Source organism: Abramis brama, assembly GCF_963993115.1.
Source record: "Abramis brama genome assembly, chromosome: 6".
Taxonomy (NCBI): domain Eukaryota; kingdom Metazoa; phylum Chordata; class Actinopteri; order Cypriniformes; family Leuciscidae; genus Abramis; species Abramis brama.
The window spans coordinates 34889320-34915546 of record NC_139968.1 but is presented as its reverse complement, the minus strand read 5'-3'; the positions used below and the strand labels follow the sequence as shown (position 1 = coordinate 34915546).

Genomic DNA, 26227 nt, shown 5'->3' with positions numbered 1-26227 from the left:
GAAAAGAGATAATCGTCTAGTCCAAACAGCAGGTGGCGGTAATGCTCGTTTTTAGTTTGTGATCCGCCGTAAAGAAGAAAACCGTTAGAGTCTCCGCCATTGCGGTCTTCAGCGCTTTGCTACAGTTTTCCCAAATTTGGACAAGTAAACGTACTTCTTCTTTAGTTGGTTATAAATCATAGTGTAAATGATTTAGTCAGCCACAGTCGGTATAAAAATCTCTCTGTTGGTATTTAGTAGGGTTAACCATCGTCGCCTTCAGTCGGTAGGGCGTGGTTCAGTAACAAACAAACAACGAATATTAAAAACAATCGAAGTTAGGTTTTGTTGAAATCTGCAACATGAAGTACACCTTCAAATTCTTTCAGATTGTTCTACTAATATGTGGTAAGTGCTCGATTTCAGTTTTTTTTTTTTTTTTTTTTCACTTTCGGTTTCACTTTGACAGCGATAACAGCGTTCATCGACTGTTGTCTTCTTCCTGAACTTCATTAACTTACCTTATGAAAATGATCACATTTATTTAAATGATTTTAGACATGCCCTCCTGTTTAAGGATAAAACCGGATAAGCAGTTTTTGCATTCTGTATGTGTGAGAAAAACTATTTTAGATAAAGTCAAGATAATGGACTTCGGTTGCTAATAGTTCCCCCAGGCAGGATGAGAAATGAACACAATCCACTAAAGTGACTAAACAATCGCTACTCCGATTTAAAGGGTCTGAGATGGAGAACATTGTTCGGTGGAAACGCGGCTATTGTTTGCATTCTCAAACCACCAGGCGCTGTTGTCGTGCCAATGAACGGCCAGAAAAAGTTTTCTGTTTTTATTTAAAACGGTGTTGAGTAAATTTCATTAAATACAATCTCTCCCACTTAGCGAAGTTACGTCCCAAAGGCGAAAAATCAGCATATGAATCTCAACAACGATGACATGCTTAATGCGGCAATGCATGCTGGGAACCACCAGAATAAAAAAACAGGCTTCCAGCATGCAGTGGGGCTTGGAGCATGTCACTGTTGTTGAGATTCATTTGCTGATTCCTAATACATATGTCTAAAGACCCCCCCCCCCCCCCCCCCCCCCTTTTTAAAAATTAAAATTCATAATGTCTGATATGTGGCATGAAAGTATTGTTGGTGAAAATCATTATTAATAATGAACAACAACTTTTGGTCATTGATGCAATTAGTGAATCATTCTACTGGCCTACTGTATATAGTTTTTGTTTCTGGCCTCCTTTGCAACAAATTACAAAGACCTCACACTCACATAAAAAGTCAAGAGTCAAACTGGCCAACTAAAGTAAACATTGATCAACATAATGGTGACCAAATATTTTCAATAAAACATCAACATCTAAACCTCTGTTAGGCTAATTCTCAAAAAGAACTGTAAATGAATGAAATAAATAAAGTTAATATGGTTAGTGATAAGTGATGGAAATGTTTGTGGAGTTGTTTAATCGTCCTCTGCTGAGATCTTGAGAGATTTAGGGGCTGTTTACATGACACCGTTTTTCAACTAAAAACGTTTTTACCATTCGTTTACACGACAACAGCGTTTTGGGTGCCTGAAAATGCAAAATTTTCAAAGACGATAACGTCATGCACATGCTTATTACGTGTTTGTTCAGTCTATAGTGTTTCATTCAAAATACAGGGTTTTTAGTTGTTTTCGTGGAGCTGTGTAAAGGGGGATCGTTCTGATAATGGTGTTGTCTGTACGTAGAAAACTCAAATAAAAAATGTCTCTGTTTTAAGCATATTGTTGTAGTGTAAACGTACCCTAAATGTCTTTCATCTAAGCCTGTGGCTGAAGTCAGTTATAGTTCTTGTGTTTCTTTTTTTTGTTCTTGTTGTTCCTCTTTCCTTCAGTGATTCTGATTGTTATCATCAGCTGTCTTCAATAAAGCTCAGTCATCACTCAATTAATCACTTAATTATCTAGTGTAATGCTGCGTTCACACCAAACGCGAATCTGCGTCAAAATTCGCGCCTGCCACGTCTAGTTATACGCGTGACCACTTTGTGTGCATTCAAAATCAAAAAATCAAAAGTTTGAAGCGAAATTTACGCGCGTCAAAGGCGAAGTCAGGGGGCGAAAGTTTCTAAGCTGTTGGCGGCCATCTTTTTTAGATGTTTATCGAGCATTAGCAATAGCATTAATCGAGAGAGTCACCGCTCTTATATGATCTGAAGAGCAGAAACAGCTGCGTAGGGGACATCGTCGCTGTACTCGGGTCCACCAAAACCTCCGGAGGGTTTCAGGAGTTTCACAATTTGCTCCAGGAGGTAGGTTTGGTGGACCTAACGGTGAGGACGCTGACGAGGACAGCGTAGGCCGTATAAAGCCTCGGCCTCAAGTGGTCGCTACATGACGAGCCCGCGCTGTAAAGCCTGGCGCGAGGTTCACCCTCTCCCGCACCTAATCTGTCATTTATTTTTGTTTTGATAATAAATGGAGGCAGCCTCCACAAGTGAAACCTGTCCTGTTATTTTTTTTGAAAAGTTTTTATACACTTAATTGTGTTTGGTGTCTTTACATTAGATTAATAAAGTTTCATATAGGCTAATCTAGAATAGATATGGAATAAATAGCATTCAATACAAATGAGTAGGCTATCTCTCATATTGAAATCGAGTTTTTATGTGAAAGATTTGCTTTGTTGTGCATTTTAGTCATATTACAAAATAATTTATTGAGGCCAAACATAAAATAACATTAAACTGTCAGTTCACCACGTGACAGCAGCAAGCAGGCAGGCTCCTGATTGGTTAACGCGGCGCGAATTGACGCAGAAGTTCAGATTTTTCAACTCGGGTGGCAGACGCGAATTCGCGTCAAACGCGTGATGCACAAAAAGCACAATTCGCGCTTAACGCGCGAAACACGCCAGACGCTCAATTCGCGTCTAGTTCGCGCGAATGAGGCGAATTCGCGTCTACCGCGCCGCGCTAAACGCCTCATTCGCGCCGCAAGACCTCCAGACGCGCGTAAACGCGTCTTACCATTGACTTAACATTGAAATCACTCGCGCCAGACGCATATTCGCGTTTGGTGTGAACGCAGCATTAGATAATAACTAACATACTATAAGTATTCAGTGTTACAATTAACACTCTGTAGTGTGCATACCCAACCCATGTGGAGCTTACATGGAAACTGTGGACAAAACTCAAGTGGTACTCACTTCAGAGCAGTGGCGGCTGGTTATAATTATTCTTAAAAAAATAAAATAAAAAAAACACAAAGCTGTACCAAAAAGCATGTTTCCTACTTGAACATAAATTTTGCTCTCCTTTCTTTCTGGCCAGCAAATTTCCCAATGACTCTCTGATTAAAGTCAGTCATCTCAGTAACAAGTCTCTTTTCCATGGACAGCAGTGCCAGTGCATTCAGCCTCTCCTGGGTCATGGTGTTTCTGAGAAAAGTTTTTATTATTTTCAAGGTTGAGAAGCACCTCTCAGCTTCAGCCGTGGTCATGGGTGTGGTAATGAGAACTTTTAGGAGAGACACAGTTTCAGGAAAAAAAAAGACTTCTTCGAGATTATTCTCCATAAACAGCTGGAATAGGTATATTTTTCAGATAGATGTTTGAGGTCTCTTACCCCCGTTGTTGTCCACAAAACTTCGTTTAGCTTCGTCCTCTGTCGCTGGCCTGCTACTGGATTTGTAAATCTGGTTGGTCCGGTTTGAGATCCTTTATCCTTTTTTTTTCTTCTTCCAGCGAAAGCCTTGTGAAAGTTTTTTTTTTTTGTAAATAAATTACAGAATTTGGATTAACTGCTGCCATTATTTCTACAAAAGTGGTCAGCCTAGCAAGGTTTTGAAGGTGTCGCCCGCGCACTCGCAGTAGTGGCCAAGAGCGTAAAGTTGAATGACAGGTGACGAGAACCAATTAGATTGGATAAAATAACATGTATCCAATTCTGATTCGCCAGGGACGCAACGACCTGCGTCCGGAGGAGAATCTTGAAGAAACCAATTAGAGACCAGCTTCAGGTCTTAAAGCCAGTTTTTATTAAATGCTGAGGCTCTTTTTACTACCAGCCGGCACATCGTATGAGTAAACTATTTTATTTTTGTATTTTTATATCATTATTGTACATGTATATTTCTGGATTTTTGATGGGGCGGCGCCCTAGGGCCCTCTATTGACAAGCCGCCACTGCTTCATAGTCAAATGACGACCTGCTCCTCCTCTCTGGAGCTCTAATGGTGTGGAGGGATATTCACCTTATTCCGGAAGTAGCACTGGGTGGCGCCATCCGCGTAATCTCACTTCCTGGTTTAGCTACTTAGCGCTTTGTTTGCCCTGGTCCAATCTGTTATCTGTCTTGATATAAGTAGATAGACTATAATATTATAGCCAAATGCGTTGGCCTATGGTTATTAACAACTGCTGCAACGTACTAATAAAGTACATTTCACTTGAAGCTTTTGAAACAATGCCACAATCAAATTATTTAATAGCTGTGTCTTTCTAATAGCTATTACTTAGTTATGAAGATGTGCACAAACACTACTACATGTAAAGTTTGAAACATTATTACACCAGTTTGTTTGCTTAATCACCAGATACATTTGCAGTGTATAGCCAACAGATGAGAAAAAAATAGCCACGAACTGGTGTAGAAAGAAAGTAGAGCCTCAACTAGATGAACAAGAGGGTAACGTTAGCTTAGCTAACTGCTAGCTGCAATTTCTTATGGTTTGATCTCTAACACAAGTAATGGCTGTAAAATAAATCCAGCGACTGAATTCTAGAGGACCATAGCCTTCAAACAAGGTATAGCATGTGTATGTGTCCTGTAGTGAGACCATTACAACATTAGATGTTTGTGGCTAATGTAGGCTAAACACTACACATCGGCCGGGCTGCGATCAGACAGGCAGACGGGTCATATAAACACCTAAAAGTCGTTTAAAAATTACCCCGAGAAACAGTGCATTGCTGTGCTGTTGGTACACACGTACATAGCACATTTGGCACAAATTAGCTTATCTTATGTGACATTTTATCAGTGAGACTTCTCTGCAGTTCTCCTCGAAATTGAATGAGGGTCCGCTAAACCGGAAGTTGGTTTACAACGGAAGTACTGGACAGAAGTAAAAGTGGGCGGGGCGGAATAAGGTGAATAGTTGTTGTGGGTATGGGTAGGGTGTGGTTAGATATTCTAGCTCCACCCATCAGGCCTACATTACATTCGCTGCTCCTCCCTGGTCTAGTGAGGAGGAGCTACATGTAAGCTTCACCCATTTGCTCTGCAGTGAGCAGCTTCTTACAAAACTGGCTGGGACACAATTAGATAGCCCAGGTGATACTAATTTGGGCCCCACATGGGTGTGCTGGCTGGGGATACTGCATACATGAACACTTGGTAGCTTCAAAAGCTGTTAAAATAAAAAAAATCCCTTCTTCACTATTTCTGAAACAGATTCCAATATAAATACACTTTTGAGAGCAAGGTGTAAGGCCCGATATATTGGTCCAAAGCCGGTTCGCCAATACACGGGGAAGGTTATCACGTGTTCTGTCCCCACTCATGCAAAGTATTGGTTTTGTGTATCAGTTTGAGCCAGAGTCCGACAATGACATTCAAGAAAAACAAGCTGATAAACCCTAACTACTGTCACAAATCACAACAGACCAAGCAGAGCAGCTTTTCTTTTCAGAAGGAAAAAAAGCAAAAGGTTTTTTTTTTTTTTTTTGTCTGAAAACAGGTGCTGCAACAATGCAAATTATAAATAAGAGTTTTTTTTAAACATTTTAAATGAAGTAAACATTCTAGCAGACCCCACAAACCAAATTATGAACCTGTAAATGGGCATAATAGGGGCTCTTTAATTAGTCAAATTGTGCTTATTGTGCAAGCCTGATCTCAGTTAAATGTGTTCACTAACATTACCAGAAGTGTTACTTAGGTTATATGGTTTTAATCTGTGAGAAACTGTTTCTGTTTCTGTTGGTTCTGCAGGAGTGTTTGGTGTTGATGCAGATGAAGTGAAGACAGTGTCAGTGATGGAGGGAGAATCTGTCACTCTAAACACTGATGTTACTGAAACAGGGAATAATTCTGATACTGTGGAGGTTTGGAGATAAAGGTTCCACTATCGCTCAAATCGATGGAAAGGATATCTCATATCCTAGTCACATTGACATATTTAGAGGCAAACTGCAGCTGGATCAAACTGGATCTCTGACCATCAAGAACATGAGAACCAAACACTAGGGGTGCACCGAAATTTCGGCCGCCGAAAATGTTCGGCCGAAAAAAAAAAAAACAGCCGAAACCGTAAACCGAAAATGAATGTCACCCGCCCCTCCCATCAGTGCGCAAGCGCTTAGGTTTCACTCACGGTCGAGCTGTTATTACGTGTCTGCCTATCAAAGATTAAAGGAACACTCCACCCATTTGCATTAAGCTTTGCAATGTTAGAAACCCAGTCATTCTATTGAATGGTCGTGCAACATTTTCTCATTTTCCCCTGAGACGAGAGAAATCTGTATTTACCTCTTTACACTTCCTCCTACAATGACGCAAAAATCGTCATTTTGCGTCATTGTAGGAGGAAGTGTAAGAGGGGGGGATTTCTGTTGAGACTACAAGCACTAGTTCCCACCCTTTCAAACCCGCCCATAGGGGGTTGGACCTAATGTGCTAACAGACCTATCACAGATCAGTCTTTCTTTGGAAGCTAAGCTAGCAGGCTCTTGTTTTGTGGAGAAAGCTGAGTAGTAGGGGTTACCATCCTTTTTCCCGGACATGTCCGGCCGTCGAGATCGTCCAAAATGTCCGGGATTCGGCTTTTGCTTTCTGCGGTCGCCATTCATTGTTTACATGCACACCTTTAGTTTCAGTCTAACTGAATTCATTCCGATTGGTGAATCTGAATGTAGTGTTTACATGAACGCTAAACAAGTGATCGGTTGATGTGCGTTTTAACATTGCTATGAAAATTCCCACTCCTCCGTAAGAGATACGAGACCGATGCATCTCAGTAATGACGCCACCGGCCTCGCGCCGTTCTCCCGCGGCCCTCAGCCTCGTCCTGCTCGCCACAGTAAACATGATGAATGGCGACTGTAGAACGCAAAAGCCGAATCCCGAACATTTTGGGCGATCTCGAAATCCCTGGCAAACTCGTCACGGAGACTCATTATAGTAGCCTGTTTTCAACTGCGCTCTCTTACCGGTATGCGTGGCTTGGGAGTGGCCTCCTAGGGCAGCGAAGCAAGTGCATTCTGGGAGTTGTTGTCTTTCATCCACATAAGCCAAAAATACATTTTCTGGCTTTTCTCAGTCTAGAAAGCTCCAAATTCAAAAATTTCTTCACATTTTTTTCTACATAAATGACCTATTTTAAATACACATTCATCTTTCCAGCGGTGGAGTTTCCCTTTAAGCATGTCAGCAGTATGGAAGTATTTTAAAGTTTCAGATGAGGACACCAAAGTTGCAATATGTAACATTTGTTCTGCAAAAATCTCAAGAGGGGGTATGGTGCCAAAGAACTTTTCAACAACAGGTTTGATACACCACCTGAAATTGCGGCTATCTGCTTTGCGAGCGTTCGATGTCGGTTCTACAAGGGCGTAGATTTGGTTTGAACATTGGCGGGGTTGAAGTTTGGGTATGCCTCCTTTTCATGTGATCATGGTATAAATATTGGGGGGGTTGTAATGCATAGATTTAAATATTGGGGGGGGTTATCTCCAACCCCCCCTCAAATTACGCCCCTGCGGTTCTATATAGGCCTACTGTAAAACTTCAATTAATGTTAATAATATTTGTTTCAAATCACTGAATGAAGCCTGCTATATTTGGGACAAGAGTCGCAACCTTAAATTGCTTGCACAAAACTCTTGATCAGCACTCAACATTTGTTTATTGTTGTTGTTCATTTAAACCGTTACGCGCAGAGAGAGAGAGAGAGACTGCGAGTGCGAGCGAGAGTGAGGTCTGCGGTCTTGACCATTAGTTGATTTACTTGTTTTTGTGTAGGTAATACGTTGTCAAATATGTTTAAACTTAAATAAACTACCTATACAAGTCGTTATGTCTCTTTGTATTAATTTGTCCTGTTATTGTCGTAATGCGCGTGTCATTGACAAAATGCGCAACCAAATATATGAGTTTTTTTAGAGGGAATATTCGAACGTCATTTTTGAGCAATTTTGACAGCCCTATTTACATGCAGCAGCAGAATAGAGCCACTGCCATTCTGTGATTTTGTGTGCAGTTATTCAGATAATTGTGTATCTTTTCTTGCACAACTGTTAAAAAACAATTTTATTTGATGGAACATAAAACTTGAAGAATAAAAACTTTAAAGAATTTTGTTATGTAACTTAATAAAAGTTTGATTATTCTATTGGTTTGTGATTTTTTTTTATTTTTTTTTTTTTTTTAGATCCATTAAATTCAAGCAATTAAAAAAAAAAAATATATATATAAGTTTTTAAAAGAAGCCGTTTTCGGCTTCAGTTTTGGTTTTCGGCCATGTGCATCCTAAATTTTCGGTTTCGGTTTCGGCCCAGAATTTTCATTTCGGTGCATCACTACCAAACAGACTTTATAAACTACAGATCGACCTCAACTCTGGGACCTCACGTATGACATTCAATGTTACTGTCTATGGTGAGAATACTTTTATTATCGATAGTATGTTTTGTTTTATTAATTAAACTGAATTAAGCTAAGATTTCACCAGCAAATATTACTTATGTGCTCAACAGTCTTACAGAATTGTAGTTTCTCGATATCACAGTCATGCTGTTGTTCTGAATATCATCACAGCTGTGATTGGGCCACATATGATCACATGATTGACTTACATTTTACGCACAGTTTGGTCAGATATTTTTAGTTTGATTCCATTGGTAATAGTTTTGAAATAATTCAAAGCAAGATCAATTATTGTATAGAATTATGAGTTGTAATTCTGTCTACTGAACACATACAATTGTAGTGTTTCAAATATTGAAATGTTCCTGTGGTCTTATATGAAAAGACACATCATTATATTAGTCAACCAAAAGTAACTGTTGTACATACAGTACTAAACTGATTACCTTTATCAATCTGCATATGCCTTGTGTAGTGACCATAAGATAAACTGATATTCTAGTGCCAGTCACAGTGTTCAACATGTTTAATCAGTGTGTCTGTGAATCTGTTTCTTGCAGAGTCTGTTATTGATGCTGTTAAAGCTGAAATGAAGACTGTGTCAGTGATGGAGGGAGATTCTGTCATTCTTCAGACTGATGTTACTGAACTACACAGAGATGAACTGATAGTGTGGAGTTTTGGAGATGTAGGAAAACTCATAGCTAAACATGATTTAGAGGCAAAGAGCCCACTATTACATGATACTGATGAGAGATTCAGAGACAGACTGAAGCTGGATCATCAGACTGGATCTCTGACCATCACAAACAGCAGAAACACAGACTCTGGACTTTATACAGTGAAGATCAGCAGCAACAAACAGATGTTATACAAGAGATTCATTGTTACTGTAAGTGGTGAGTAACTCGAGTCTTATGAATTATTATTTTTTTTAATCAGTTGTCTATGAATAATTCAGATGATGTGACATTAATGGACTCAAATCATGAAACTCTCCTTTAAAACAAACCAATATAAATTTCAGAGCTCACAACTTCTTACCCGGACTTTTTATTAGCTAAAAGAGCTTGCTTGTATCTTACAATGAAACCTGTGAATAGATCTGTGATAAATACTGACTGTTGTTAAATTTTTTAAATTGTTTCATCACTGTTTTAATGTTTATATATACAACAGTCATTAGCATATATATTTACTCACTAAATACACTCATATCTACACTCAGGTTATATAGTGTTGATGTTTATAGTTTGTGTTATAGATCAGACACATTCACACTAATGTCTGTCTTTATCATTACAGTATCAGATCTACACTCAGGTTATATAGTGCTGATGTTTATAGTGTGTGTTATAGATCAGACACATTCACACTAATGTTTGTCTTTATCATTACAGCATCAGGTGTGTCTTCAGGTGCTGTAGCAGGAATAGTTGTTGTTCTGCTGCTGGTGTTTGCTGCTGCTGCTGCTGCTGGTGTGATTTACTATCGCCACAAGATCTCTGAACTAGAAAAACAAAAGCGTAAGTATTACAGCTGATAAAGCAAGATAATAGGGTTGGCTCTGTACTGCAATTTTGACTTTGGTACGATACCAGAATCTAATATTGATACTAAATCGATACCATAGGTGACAAATAACCAGCCTCAAAAGATAACTGAAAACAATTTTATTATGAACACTGAATGAAATTCTGCAGTAACAAATGTATTGCTTGTAAACAAGATAACTAGTTTGTATATCACATCGTGCACAATAGAATCAAAATGTAAAAAAAAAAAAAAAACTTAAATCTGCAACAACTTATGTCTTCTTGCTTCCTTGGAGTTGCTTTTATATTTCATATTTAGTTTAATGTAAGTAATGTTAAGTAATGTAATGTTATTATGTTAAACATGTATCAAAAAATGTATAAATGATTATTGAACTAGATTAATAAATTAAATTATATAATATTGTTAGGTCAGGTTTCCTAACGAATGTTGACAAATGTAGCTTTATGTAAAGCTATTAGTTATAATATTAGTTATTAGTATGAGTTATATTAGTTATATCCATATTATCTTTAATCCCAAAAAATAATATTTAAATTTCTCTTTATTCATTCAAGCGAATTCCATTAATATTTAATTGTTTGAAATTAACCGCAAGTGCAAATATTATGAGACTTAAACATCATTGATTCTAGCGTGTCACGCATGTTTGAGCTTCCGTTTACCTGAACATGAAACGCTCAGATTGATGTGCGTTGATCAGTGTTGTGAATAAAAGTCTAAATGAAATTGGTTGAAAGATGCGCTCAACTGTTGATCTATTAACTTTTTGAACAAATTAGGATTAGCAAGAGACAGATTTGACCTCCCCATTGATCCTCAAATTGTTTCTTTATAGCCGCCACCACCATTCAAAAGTTTGATTTAAAAAAAACAATAATAATTTAACAATTTTATTTAGCAAGGATGCATTAAAATATTTAAAAGTGACAGTAAATAAATTTTTAATTTTCACGGTGTGGTTCTGGAGTGGAGAATGAATGGAGCAGAGGCAAAGATCTAATCACAGCATTTACTGAAACAATCCAGATGAAGGTAAACAAGACAATCCTAAACGAGTGATAAAAGCCATAAACGAGACAGCTTTGTAAATATACCAAAGATAACGACTGACCACAACAGACTGAATCAGAGGGCTATTTAAACACAGGATACTGATCAGTTAAACTAGAAATTAGTGGAGGACTGATCGGAAACCACTGAAACAAAAACTATAAGAGAAAACGTGAAGTGATTCAGTACACATCAAAATACGAGCCCTTAAACAAAAACAGAGAATATTTAGCAATAGAGAAATAACTGTTCTTCTGAACTGTCTATTTAAAGTTTCTGAACTTTCTGTTCTTCTCTATTTTCTATTATCACTGTTTAAATAAAAATAGCAGCACAACTCTTTCCAACATTAATAATAATTAGAAATGTTTCTTGAGCAGCAAATCATCATATTAGAATGATTTCTGAAGGATCATGTAACACTGAAGACTGGAGTAATGATGCTGAAAATACAGGAATAAATGCCATTTACGGCTACCTGAACTAATATTAAAAATGTATAATTTGAAAAATTTGATATATTATAATTTGATACATTTATTAAAAGATTAATAAATGCACTGGGAAGAACTGTTTATTTGCGCTAACTATGGCAGTAACTAAAATGAACACATGCAACCTTATTGTGAATTGTTATTCATAATTTAGTTTAAAAAGGCATCTACGTGATGAACTGATTATTACAGTAGATGTTATGAGCACATGTGAAGAATCACACAGTATATCCTCAGTGTTTCTGACATGTTCATCTGCAAATTCACTTATATTCTCCTCATTTCTCTATTTCTATGTGCTCCTGTGACATGAAGTGAAGACAGTGTCAGTGATGGGGGGAGAGGATGTCACTCTAAACACTGATGTTACTGAAGTACACAGAGATGATCTCATAGAGTGGAGATTTGGAGATAAAGGGTCTCTCATAGCTGAAATCAGAGGAGGGATCGTTTTTATATATGACACTGGTCTTGAGGAGAGATTCCTGGACAGACTGGAGCTGGACAAGCAGACTGGATCTCTGACCATCAAGGACACCAGAGACACAGACACTGGACTTTATGAACTAAAGATCAGCCAAGACAGTAAAATCAAACACAAGATGTTCAATGTTTCTGTCTGTGGTGAGTAGTTTACATTTAACATCTTTATTCTTTTAATTTAATATTTGAATGTAGATGATGTAGTTGTGAAGAGCTTATTTCAGGTTTTCCTTATCCTTATTGAGGACCTTATCACGCACGAGAACTGAACTGAAAACGCTCGCTTCTATGGCTTTCCGATCGGTTCTTTAATATGACTTTGTAACAGATGTCTGCGTCTGCCACATCACTCGTTCGTCTGTCCGAACGTGATGTCTGCGTTTGCTGCCAGGGTGTTTCCAGCACATTCCACACACTCATTCATTATTATTGTCTTCCCACTGATCTTCAATTATGTTTTATTAGCAATTATGTGCTTTTTTACCTTGCTTATGTGTAGCTTTTTATTCCAAATCGTAAATATTAATTTACACAAATGATCATATTAACATTTTTGTTTGCCATTGTTTCTTGTCAACATATCCACAGATACTTATAAAAAACTCATAAAAAGTTGTTCTAGCATATATGTACTATTCACTACTAGGAGTCTCGTGACCAACACAAAAGAACATAGTTGTAAACATTCGGGCTAATTTAAGTAACATATATAATATTTGTAATGTTTAGTTTTAGAGTTTCGCCGAAGTTTGATTGACATGCGATCTGACAGTTAACAGAATTATACTTAAAACAGTTATACCTCAAAAGAGAAAGGCGAGCAAAGTTTAGTATTATTATTATTTAGCCTAGAATTTAGCAGAGAATTAACAATAAACCTTCAGTTTAGCATTTCCTTTAACATAATTTGTTTCCCCCAACATTATTTTAATATATTTAATTATAAATATCAACTCGCACATTTCATTATTTATAGATTTACTTATTCAGGAAGATGTGGATTTAGGTAATTATGTATTTATTTGCACATTTATTTATTGATACTATATTTCTCTATAATTTTGTGGACTTTATTAATTCATTAATTCATTTGCGTATTTATTTATTGTTTTTACATGTTTCGTCCTCCATATATTACAGAACTACCACAATAAAAATTACAATTAATAAACGAAGGGTAGCCTAATTCAACATGTAAATGAAACAGTCATCTGATGTGCGGAGCCAGAACTGTTTGCATTATGCATGATAAAGAAGTCCTATTACACTAGTAAAACCTTCGTAACTGCAATTAAACAATAGGCTACATAAATTAAATGTGCAATAGGCTCACTAATATCTGCTGAATATTTGGAATAAAAATATGCTGAAAACCGAAACATTAGAATGTGACAAACGAAACTTATTATGGATTATCCCATAATATATTATTATATTATTATTATATACGGATTATCATGGTTTATTATGCTGCGGTTACAAAAATTGAATAAATAATAAAATAATAAGGCCTAAATAAATAAACAAACGTCGAACTATAGTAAAGTAGGCCTATAGGACATAAACTGTTTTGTGTTTATAGCCTAATAGTTCTTGTGTTTGCAGATTGTAGGTGTATTATTTCGGATATCAGAGATATGTAGGCTGTTTTTTTTCTATTTTATTGTTCTATTTACAGGATCTACAGAGGCAGCCTCATAGCCTACCAGTTGACGCGATCGAGTTGGTGACCATGTCTAGTATACCAGTGCTGTAGCCTAGGCTTATTAAAATTATAAAAGATAAAAAATAATAATAATAATAACCCCAACAATAAGCTATAAAAATGCAATAGCCTTTATCAAAAATCACGTGAATGACGCGTGGCGTCTGACTCGACACTTCAAGGTATTGTACCTGATATTTTTTTTTTTCTAGTTGGGCAAACTCTACGTCTCGTCTGCGTCTTAAATTAAATGGAATAAATAGCATAATAAAAAAATAAAAAAATAGACGTTGTGTGAGACGTTCACAATCCCGGTCAAAAAAGAGCGCATTGGAAATGAATGGGAGATGAATTTTACCTGGTACAAAAACTTTTTGGTACTGCAGCCAAACAAAATTTTACTGAAAGCTATTTTTTTGATATATCAATTTCAAACTTGTTTAGATTTATGACTTTGATTTTCTTGCAGTTTTAAAATAAAATGTGATTTTGAAAATATATATTTCATATAAAAATTGAAAATAGTATTTTTCTGAAGTTTTCATAACAATACACGTAAAATTCTGTTACTTTTTCACTTTTTTCAAACTTTTTTTTTTCACTTCAGCAATAATCTGCCAAATGTCGTCTTTGAAAAGAGATCAAACTTAAGCCTGTGCTAAAGCAGTCGAGATTTACGACAGTTTAAAGGAGTCGTTCACTTTAAAATGAAAATTAGCCCATTATTTATTCATCCTCAAGTCTTCCTAGGTGTTTGACATTCTTCTTTCAGACGAATACAATCAGAGTTATATTAATAAACACCCTTGCGCTTTATAATGGCTGTGGATTGCAACAATCAATTTAAAGTTTAAAAAAAGTGCATCTATCCATGATAAAAGTGCTCCACACGGGTCTCTGGGGGTTAATAAACGCATCTGATGCGAAGCAATGCGCTTGTAAAATATCCATATTTAAAACTTTTTAAAGTAAAATAACTAGCTTCCAGCCAAATGAAAGTTAAGTTGCGTAAGTTGTACTTTAGATGCAAGTATGTTCGCTTGGCCGGAAGCTAGAATTTTACTTTGTAACATGTTAAATATGAATATTTTTCTTACAAAAACTAGGTCTGCTTCAGAAGGCCTTCAGGTGAGTAAATCATGGACTAATTTTCTGAACTACTCCTTTAAGTTGGAAATTGAATTTTCAGGTCTATGCTCAAAGTGAATAAATGGATTATAAATACAGTGTAAATATAATTTAGTATAAAAAATCCCCTAAAAATACAAAATATGAAATAAAAAACATCAAACTAAAATATAGTACCGGTACATTCATTTCATTGGCAAAAAAAATAAATAAAAATCAGCCTACACGTGAAGAGCACCAGAGGGTTAAGCAAAAAAAATATTCTGTACCTGGAAGATGAAGAAATAAGATGCAGAAAAACAAGCTTGGAAAATATGTAGAAGAATTGGACATGAAAGGGGGGGTGAAACACTCAGTTTCAGTCAATCTCATGTTAATCTTGAGTACCTATAGAGTAGTATTGCATCCTTCATATCTCCAAAAAGTCTTTAGTTTTATTATATTTATAAAAGAAAGATAGGTTGTACCGAGTCTTTCCGGAAAAAAATGAGCGGCTGGAGGCGTGCCGTGTGGGCGGAGCTAAAGAATCACGAGCGCTGTTCACTGTTTACTTGCTGTGCTTACGCGCCGATAGCTAACAACACAGACATTTGAAGCAGTTTTACTCACCGCCTGCGGTTCCAACGCACGACCGTGAACCTTTATCGTTGGGACTGCTCCATTCGTAAGCATTAGACGATCTGCAAATCCGGCGTCGAACTGGGTCTTGTTTATAAAACAACCATCGTCGAAATGCAGGGAACAGGGAACTCCGTTGATGCTCTGGAAAAACAAACTCCATCCACTGGTCCCTTAACGCTGGGTTCTTCGGGAATCTGTGCAGGGTTGTCTTGCCCTGGCAACCAAAAACACACTTCTTTCTTTGACATCGCGAGCACAGCGCTTTGATGGGCGTACTCATAGGGGCGTACTGCTCGTCGCTCTGGTCTACGGGTGCGCGCGCGCCCTTCCGGGAGAAGTGCCATTAGGACCCTTAAGGCTGATTTATACTTCTGCGTCGGACCTACGCCGGAGCCTCTACGCTGTAGGCAACGCGTTGGTTTTCATTTATACTTCTGCGTCGAAGGGTCTTAAAGCCCAATTTATACTTCTGCGTCGAACTTACGCCGTAGCTACGTCGTAGGCTGTGTGTAGCGCGCGTACCCTTCGGCGTACCCTGACGTGCACCTCTCCAAAAATGTAACAACGCGTCAACTCTACGCGGACGCAAGCGCTGTGATTGGTCTGCTAGGACCGCTCCCTCGGGGTTTCACATGCTCCCTCTGCGCACGTCAATGCGGACAACGACGCAGAATTATAAATGAAAACCAACGCGTTGCCTACAGCGTAGAGGCTCCGGCGTAGGTCCGACGCAGAAGTATAAATCTTGTTTATACTCGACGCGTCCGCACGAGGCGCGAAGGTGCGCGCGGCAAAAATGACGTCATTGCGGTGTGGGCGATCGTGCGCGTTGGGTTCGCAAGACCCAATTTCGCCTGGCGGTGTGCGCGACATTTTTTTGTAACAACGCGCGCGGCGCCGCATCCGAAGATGAACGACTTCGAGCCGAATCTGTCCGAGCTCGAACTTCTCACCACACCGGCACCCAGTTTGCACGTCTAAATTAGTTGCTTACATTTAACAAATGAGCATACAATAGCATAAAAAGTATTTTTAATGAACATAAAGGTCCATGTTTAATAAAAATGTTCACGAAACTTAATGAAATGTTTAGTGAAATTAGAAAATATAAGAGATTGTTAATTTATTTATATTGTATACACATTCTCATATCCATATATGTTGTTTTATTGTCACTAGTAATAATCTCAGGGTTTACTGGGTTTTACACAATTCTTTTTGTAGTGTGGTATTGGTGGTGGTGTACTAAAATAAACATTGTCACGTGTGTATAGCTTCTTCTTCTAACCGCTGATTCCAGATGGTTAGAGGATAATTACTTGAGTCGCCCCCTATCGTTTCAAAGAATAGTACAACGGCGAGCGCGTCGAGTATAAACGCCTCGTCCGTTTGGGGAGGTGCGCGCGCAGTCTGCGGAGACTCGCGCTGTGGAGCCAGGCGGAAGTATAACCAAGGCTTTATAAGGAAATTCCGCTCCATCTGACGTCACACAGTCCCATACTCGAAAAAAACTTTCCGAAACTTGTGACAAACCGGATGGAGTATTTTTCGCACAGAAATACTCCTTCAAACGTACAACTTAATTTTTGAAACTTTGTCCATGTTTAGCATGGGAATCCAACTCTTTAACAGTGTTCTCTTCAGATAAGAGAAAGCCTGACACCTTGTGGAATTTCTCTGAAGGAAAACTAAAGTTAAATGTGAACTTAAGAATCCACAGGCTCCATCTCATCCAATATAGGCAAAAGCCAAATGAGAGCATTGATGACTTTGTGACTAGAGCCAGAACTTTAGCACTGAAATGCCAATTCACTGACGATGAGCTCATTGAATGTTTAGTTTAACTTATCATTGCCAGTACAGTACTACTTTCGATGCTTTAAGAAACCGCCTATACATCAAGGCTAAAGGTCACCCCATTGCTGATATACTAGCAGAGGGGTGAAAGAGTGAAGCCTTAGCAGCAGCAGCTGATAATGAACAGATACAACAGCTTGGCATGTCACAGACTGAACATGCCCATGCTGTAACAAGAGGACGAACATGTCAAAACTGTAACTGAACAGTGCCCTGCATTCAACAATATGTTCTATGTGCGGTAACAGAGGCCACTGGGCAAAGTGCTGTAAAAAGAACCAATCTTGTTGGTTGTTTGAGATGTTTACACACTTATGTTAAACAGGGGGGATGTTATGATGATACATAATACATGTGTTCGTAATACGCTATGGTCGTGTACCGGAAATGTATGTCATATTAAACACGTTGAATCCTTTGTAAAAAAAGTCTTATGCATCATACTTCAATGTGGAGACATTAATAAATTAGTCATGACGGAAAAAAAAGGATGATAACCGATGTATTTTCCCATGAGTTCGCTATGTTAACGATATAACGTTACCTAGCTTGTTTGGTAGCTTATAATACCGTAGCTTGTTGTATAGTAAGTCATCCACTATAACAAACATGGCGATAACAACTTCAAAAACATTGCAATAAATAAATGGTTTTGAAGAGGAATATTTTGTCATTCAAGAGTCAGCTTTTTCATTGAACCAGAGAGAAATGTTGAATAGAAGGATAATGCCACTGTCTCCATGCTACACTAATATTAGTAAGCCTATTAATCCTCTGTGTACACACATCCTTACAAGTACAATTTTGGCTGTATTATTTGTGCCCTCTTCAAAAATTGTTCCTGAGAAATCTTATGTTTATTCCCATCCCCCCTCTCTTATAATCTCCTCATTTCTCTGTTTCTATGTGCTCCTGTGACATGAAGTGAAGACAGTGTCAGTGTTTAAAGGAGATCCTGTCACTCTAGAGACTGGTACTGAAATACACAGAGATGATATCATAGAGTGGAGATTTGGAAATAACGGACCCCTCATAGCTGAAATCAGAGGAGGAATCATCCTTCTACATCATGATGTTCCTAATGGGAGATTGAGTGCCGGACTGGAGCTGGACAAGACGACTGGATCTCTGACCATCACAAACACTGAAATAAAACATGCTGGAGTTTATCATCTACAGATCACATCCATCAGAGGGGTTTCATACAAGAAATTCAGAGTTGTTGTCAGAGGTGAGTATGTCCTCCAGTCAGTGTAATAATGATCACAGTTCTTGCATGGTAATTATTATTATCAGTATCATTTGTGTTTGTCACTTTTTAAGAAATATAAGTTTCAAAATCTCCTATTGAATTAACTGCAAGTTATCAGTGCTTTCAGTGATGTACATCTTGTAACTAAGCATTGTGTGTACTGAAGGCTTATGAATTACTGAAGGGTTTTGGGAAAGTGACCCCTTGTTTTGATAACTACACTTGACTGCCGCTGTCAAACGAAGTGAGAAGTGATCACACTGAAGGAATTACCTCATGAAATATTTTTATTTTTTTTACTACGACGCTCTACAATGCTTGAACAGTGTTTTCTACCTATTTTATAATACCTTATAAAAACATAAGTATAAAATCTATTAGGATTTTACATTTTAAAAAACTGTCAGCAAGGCATGTTTGTCGGTTAATTTTATTTTCTGTTGACATATGAAGGTCATATAATCAGATCAACAGCACAATTACGAGTGTGATACTGCTTTTCAATAAGAAGTACTGTCTGTTTTTGCTCCACCAATGAAAACAAATGAATGGAAAATTACAGAAGAGGAAGACTTTGAAGAAGGAAGGTATAAGAAGGCCGTCTGTTTTCTGTGTGATTAGGTCTTTGTTCCTATCACGAGGTAGCTGTCGTATTTTTGTGAACAAACCTCTTTTAAATATCTATAAATATATTGAATCCTGATGTCTCTTATGCCTTGATGCTGTTTGTTAATTATTGTTTTTGCCACAACAGCAGTATCCCCAAACATCACACATTACTATAACATTATTCCAATATTATATCAATTTAAAAAAACATTCTATTTTAGCTGCTCCATCGCTAGCCAACTTACTGATGGAGTGTTACGAGTGTGATGTTGGTTTTGAGATGAACCGCTGAACGTCTCAAATAGGGTCCCAAACACCAGATCATATATTAGCAAATCAGTTCATCTTACCTGCACAAAGTGAGCATTTAAATAATAAACTCATGTGTGAAGAAGTCAGGATTTGTCACCTGTCGGTTCAGGGTCCTGCTACACACATTACAGTGATACTGAGAGACAGTAATGTGAAGTTTTGAGTCTTTCTCCATTTCAAACTGATAGAATATTATCTGAATGATCTTTATGTAGTAATTTCAAACTCTGATGTTCACATGGACACACTAATGGAGACATTTCTTTGTGTTTCTCTGTTTCTATGTGCTGCTGTCACTAATGCAGAGAGAAACATATCAGTGGAACAGGGAAAGAATGTGATCCTAAACCCTGAAACTGAAATACAGAAAGATGATCTGATACAGTGGAGGTTTGGAGATCAAGACATTCTCATAGCTGAAATCAGAGGAGGGACCGGAGAGACACATGATGATGATGTGAGATTCAGAGGCAGACTGAGGCTGGATGAGAAGACTGGATCTCTTATCATCACAGACAGCACAGCTGATCAATCTGGAGATTATAAACTACAGATCAGCAGCAGCAGAGGAACCACAAACAAGAGATTTGTTGTTAGACTCTATAGTAAGTAGTTCATTTTCAATTTATTTTAGATCTTTGTGAAAAGTGATGATCCACTTTGTGTTTTTGCTCTATCAATGAAAATAGTTCCAATCGAAGGCAAAGCATGAAAAAAATACATTAAATAATGTATTTGCAGAGAATATTGTTATTGTATTTAGGTTCAAACTTGCATGTTTTTATTTGCATGTCACCGGCAGTTTATATTCTTGACTTGTACTGTACGTACACACACTCACACACACACGGTGGTGGCACTATCATTATGAGGACTTTCCATTGGTGTAATGGTTTTTCTGTCGCCTAAACATAACCCTCACAGAATTTTTTTTGCATTTAAATTTTTTTTTTTAGAATTTAATATTTAGTAGCCTATGTCTATTGTTTTATTACAGTAGTGTTCTCATTATAATGTTATGTAACATGACAGTCCCAGTCCTAGTTATTAATGTTGTGCATTGCTGTTTGAGCTGCATGGGCTGAAGCTAAAGATGATCAACATGTGTTACGGTTTAACTGGTTTCCATGTCACTGTTAACTGGTGATTTCTGGCGCTTAACTCCAGCTGTGAACGATCGGCTGCAGACTTGACAGTTCAGCAAACACGTGCAACATGTCCATAACAAGAAAACTATCTCACTATGTGATTATTGGTATCATTGTAAAAGTAAAAATAAGTGATTTCATAATTTGTAACCGCAAAAAAGGTCTTAAAATCCTTCTTTTGGGATTCAAACTCGTCCAAGAAAATCATCATTAAATACTGTTGTGGCAATTGATCTAACTGAGTTACTCGAGATCTGTTTGATGTGTTCAGTTTATGATATTCAGATTATTCACAATTCTTCTGTGTTTGATTATGGCAATGGGCTGGGCTCGTGTTCCTCACACTCACAAGCTGATAGTCTTAAATGATTACATTGTTTGACACTTGAATGGCATTTTCTTGTCAAAATGTTGATTCCCCAAATATTATGGAACACAAAGTCTACTTTATGAATTACTCAGTCATTCAGTGAAGACAACCTTGCATTTGTCAGTAATTTTAAGGCAAAAAGAATAACATTGTGTGACACTGACATGTCATCTTCACATTTCCTTTGCAACCTTTTAATGCTGAAATTCTTGGTAACATGATAAACATTTTAAATAGGAGTTTTAATATTTAGTAATACATTCAACATGTTCACCAGAGAACTCAATCAAATGAAGAAAAGATAAAGCTGCAAAAAGATGTTATTTCACTTGATATTTTATTGCATGGCTGCACAACAACAAAAGCAACAATTTAAAAAATAAAGACATGCGGGGAAAAATAAATCCTGATCCACATGTGGCTGACCAACACATCGGCAGTGGAACCACAGTTCTCAAGTGATGAACAGCAATAACTCTATAACATACAGACATCCAAACACAAGGAATTAAATCATTTCAGTGTTCAAACATGTAGGAATAATTTCACAATTCCCCATTGAACTACACTGTGAAACAAACGTGTGTGTGTGTGTGTGTGTGTGTGTGTGTGTGTGTGTGTGTGACATGATCTAGCATCTAGCATCTTTTCAAAATATGGAGACAGAACAGGGTCATAACATGACAGGATATTCATCTCAATCTCTCTATTTTATTCAGCTTTACAGCTTGTCAAATTCAGCTAAAACACATTTTGTTGCTGACCTGCATCCACAAGTACTTCAGCTTTTATTTAGATCAGCACTTTTCAAATCAGTTTTCATCAAACTGGAACTGAGACAGTAATATGAATTTTCTGTGTGAGAAGACAGCAAATCATGTCCATCTGAATGATATTGATGTAGTAGTTTCAAGCTGTAATGTTCACATGCACACTGATCTGATGGCAACATTTCTTTGTGTTTCTCTGTTTCTATGTGCTGCTGTCGCTAATGAAGAGAGGTTGAAATCAGTGGAAGAGGGAAAATCAGTCACTCTAGACCCTAAAACTGAAATACAGAAAGATGATCTGATACAGTGGAGGTTTGGAGATCAAAACATTCTCATAGCTGAAATCAGAGGAGGGACCGGAGAGACACATGATGATGATGATGATGGGAGATTCAGAGGCAGACTGAGGCTGGATGAGAAGACTGGATCTCTGACCGTCGCAAGAATGAGACCTGAACACACTGGAGATTATAAACTACAGATCAGCAGCAGCAGAGGAACCACAAACAAGACATTTGTTGTTACTGTCCATGGTAAGTAGTTTTTCAATTTATTTTTAAAATATAGATGATGTCTTTGTGAAAAGTGATGTTCCACTTTGTGTTTTTGCTCTATCAATGAAAATAGTTCCAAACAAAGCCAAAGCATGAAACATATACTAAATAAATAATGTATCTGCAGAGAGAAATATTGTATTTATGTCAGAATTTGTTCTTAAGTATTACTGTTATTAGTGTTGCATGTTTAATTTGCATGTCACCGGCAGTTTATTTTTACAAATACTCTATGTACACACAGTGTTTATATTCCGACTATTTTAGACTGGTCGGGTGGGGAGTAGCCCAGTGCCTGCGTGACTCGTCATAGAGACAGAAATCTTATGTTCATAATCTGAAAACCACGTCCAACCCTCTCCATTGACTTTGTATTACGCCTCCTTGTCATTTCTTTCTTCTAACAAAAGACAGAACAATGTCTAAAAGCTGCCATGTGACAGGGTGTACAGCGAACAACTAAAAAAACAACTATGTTTTTATAAGCTTTCGACCCAAAAAAACGAGTGTTTAAGAAGACATAAGTGGATACAGGCACTTGAGACAGAGCGCAACGTGTCATATTACTCTGAGAACTAACTTACGGCCACTGGAGGGGAATGTAATCGGCGACAGGATATTATTTTTAACCATGTCAAAGGATTATATCACCACCCTATGTGAACCAGAGAGGAGGAGATCTATTGAGAAACTATATTTTATTGGTCTATATCAGTGTCCCTTTTCCTTACCTTCCTTTTGTTGGAGAAATGATCCAACTGAAGAATCTACAACTATAAGATTGAATCACCAGGAAACAGCATAATTTAACCTAACATTACCTAACAAAGATCAAAACGCATAGCTAAGATTCTTTCAACCCCTAACATATGTAATAATAATCAAGGCACATATCCTCAGCTTTATGAAAGATAGAGGGAAACAGGGGTGCAGTTGATTACTTAAATGATGGGGCAAGTTGGCCCATAATAATAATCTTGTATGGACATGTTTGTTCGTCTTGGCTCAAAGCCACTTGCTTCGAACTTTTCTTCACGTTAATTACAAGTGATATAATGAAATATTTCTATTCAAAACAATATTTTACGTCCAATTATTTCCTCAACTTATTTTTGATATTGAGATAAAAGTTAATTTTCTTGGATTTGATATGCAAGAGAGTGGTGATCACGAAGATGATTTGAACTGTTTCCCCTTTTGCAGCGACTTTGCATGTTCTTTAGACAGGGTGACCATCCTCTAATACATTTTCCTCAATACTTTTGTATTTAATGTATATTAAGACAATGATGTTACAAGACCAAACTCAGTAAAGACCACACTAAGCATGTAGCCTACAGAAACGCAGATGAGCGCAGAATATGAACGGAACTCGTTTTCTTTATAATAACGTTTTTTCTTTGAGAGGAAAATGTTTGACGTGTAATTAAACGCATTGCGTTCATATTCTGGGCTCATCTGCTTTTCTGTAGACTTTATACTGTGCTTTATTAATAAGGTGTGTGCAGAATTTGATCTCTTAATAACTGTCTTCTTGGGACATTAAGCTGTTAAGCGTTTTTCACGTTACGCGTTTTAAATCCGCGCACACAATTTGAAAAGACTCAAACGGACACGGATAGAGTGAAAGACTGGATGTCTTTTCTTTCTATCGGGTAGGATAGCCTACAAGTGATTTCAAAACATTTCAGCCGGTTCTAATTTGATTTCTGGATGCTGTGAACATGTTAAGCTAAAAGACTGCACTCCAGTTTCGCGTTTATTGTCGTCTCTGCAGTTAAAAAGACAAAGTTGACAAATTTGGCTATACTTTCATAATTTTTTTTATTTTTTTTTTATTTTCATTTTATTTATTGATCACGCAGGGTTATCTAATTGAACTATTTGTGGTTTGTATTTTGTGACGTGCGTGTTTCTCCTCGGGGCTCCTCCCACAAAACAGGATTTCTGATTGTAATTCAAGTTGGATATTTAGGCTACGATTTGAGATCGGTGCGACCCCGACGTTCTTCAGAGCAGATTCAGACCTCACACCACATCAGTACATCTCTCTTTTTAATATCTGTAATTGTCTGTATTTTCTGGCTGATTCCTCAGGAAACAGAGTGAATGATTCGGCGACCATAGAGATGCTGCTGCTGAATGAAGAGGATCGGGATGTAGGGAATGAACGGGAGGGGACAAGTTTACTTTAAAGAGATAAGACACGCCCACCAGTGTCAATCACTCTGACATCATCAATAATTCAGCTCCAGCTGCAACAACAAAAACATATTTCTGCTTATATGAGCCTTAAAGTGAGAAATTAATCCGTGTCTGTTGAGCTGTTAAACTTGTATGTAAGAAGCTTATTTGGTTTTAGATGAACAGGGAAACGTTTCATATATTGTTTTTATAATGTTACACTTCATACCTGTTACTCTTATTACAGTTTTTTTCGATTGCTAAACGACAGTGAGCACAACTGGAGCTACATGTGCAAAACTCTAACTACAGTCTGCACTACCAACAGTCACCTGAGCTAAACAGTTCACATCACCTGCAAAACTCACTCCAAGCAACACAACTCTTAACACATGGCTCAAAACAGGCTCAGTGCAGCTAAACACTATGCACAACCCTCACTGAGATAACACACACTGTCACTCAGAACACACTGAGAGGAAAAACACTAGCATCAAACACCAATTGTTAAGGGAGATGATGATTTTGCAATTATACTGCCATGATTAATGCTTGATTTACTTTAAAGTGATGTAACCTAAGTAGTAATAATGCTTTTGCTTAAATAGATGTATGTAACCCAATTACTAATACTGCACAGAATATGTATTGTGTGATTTTACTATTGTTAAGAAAAGTATTTACTTGCATGAAACATATGTATTGATTGAGTTAGAGTAGAAAGCAATTATGTATTAGAAATAGTTTTATGATAAATGGAAAATGTACTAGTAAAGGTATGTGTTACAGACGATGAAGAGAAGAAAGAAGAGAAAGAGAAGACGGAGGCGCTGTCGGAAGATACACCGTAAGCAGCTGGGGGCTGTGGAGAAGAAGTTGGCAGAACTCCATTTGATGACGTCAGAGGAGAGTTTGGAACCTGCATTTCGAAGCTTGCGTATAAAAGACTGAGAGAGAGACTGAATTGTTGGAGACTGAATAGCGCAGTGTCCCTCAACGCCTGTTACCAGCTGTTTGTACCTTAATAGAAACTTATTGTTGTAACTTTACTATTGTACTTTTATATAACCTTTGTTAACTTTAATAAAACTAATATTATATTATTGGCAAGATATTGTCTGCCTGAGTAATAATTTAAGAACCTTAAGCAAGAACTGACCACAGGGAAGTCTGCTGAACTAATTGTAAGTACTCTTTGAATGCTTATAAAGAATCATATTAGCTTGTACAAAAATGGCATTATATGACCCCTTTAAGTAATATGCTTTTTTTTTAAAAAATGTTTTACCACAGAAGTATTTCTCTAACCATTGAATGTGCTTTATGTAAATAACAGCAGAACCAGATTAATGTTGATGTTCAGCATTGATCACAGTGTCTTTAAAGCTGAGATCACATGACCTTTTCTTCATGTGTAGAAAATCATTAGTGCATCTTTGACCATTCAGGGTTACTAAACTGACCCTTTTATTGTAAAAAAAAAAAAAAAAAAGAAA

General features: G+C 37.4%; 1 protein-coding gene across 3 annotated transcripts; it reads left to right on the top strand.

The window, feature by feature from the left end:
- The first annotated feature begins 48 nt into the window (after nucleotides 1-48).
- Nucleotides 49-26227, top strand: LOC311084772 (uncharacterized protein). Of its 3 annotated transcripts, none has more exons than XR_014606598.1 (9): nucleotides 62-387; nucleotides 9195-9533; nucleotides 10035-10160; nucleotides 12054-12362; nucleotides 18458-18763; nucleotides 20011-20310; nucleotides 22221-22526; nucleotides 24645-24844; nucleotides 25521-26227. XR_014606598.1 is itself a non-coding variant. In XM_084117039.1 (9 exons), the coding sequence occupies exons 2-9, from the start codon at nucleotides 8622-8624 to the stop codon at nucleotides 24740-24742; spliced, it is 1809 nt and encodes a 602-aa protein (XP_083973165.1). In that variant the 5' UTR covers nucleotides 63-387; nucleotides 5983-8621; the 3' UTR covers nucleotides 24743-26227. The 3 variants fall into 3 exon arrangements, 2 of the variants coding, with proteins under 2 accessions (XP_083973164.1, XP_083973165.1); XM_084117039.1 differs by adding an exon at nucleotides 5983-8646 and having other exon boundaries at nucleotides 63-387; nucleotides 24645-26227; XM_084117038.1 differs by having other exon boundaries at nucleotides 49-387; nucleotides 24645-26227.

Bases quoted from the DNA above. Each gene is read 5' to 3' on its own strand.
- LOC311084772 (XM_084117038.1), top strand. From the start codon at position 342: ATGAAGTACACCTTCAAATTCTTTCAGATTGTTCTACTAATATGTG. The intron at 10,161-12,053 runs GTAAGTATTACA...TGTGACATGAAG, and splicing joins TGAACTAGAAAAACAAAAGC to TGAAGACAGTGTCAGTGATG. The intron at 20,311-22,220 runs GTAAGTAGTTCA...TCGCTAATGAAG, and splicing joins ATTTGTTGTTAGACTCTATA to AGAGGTTGAAATCAGTGGAA.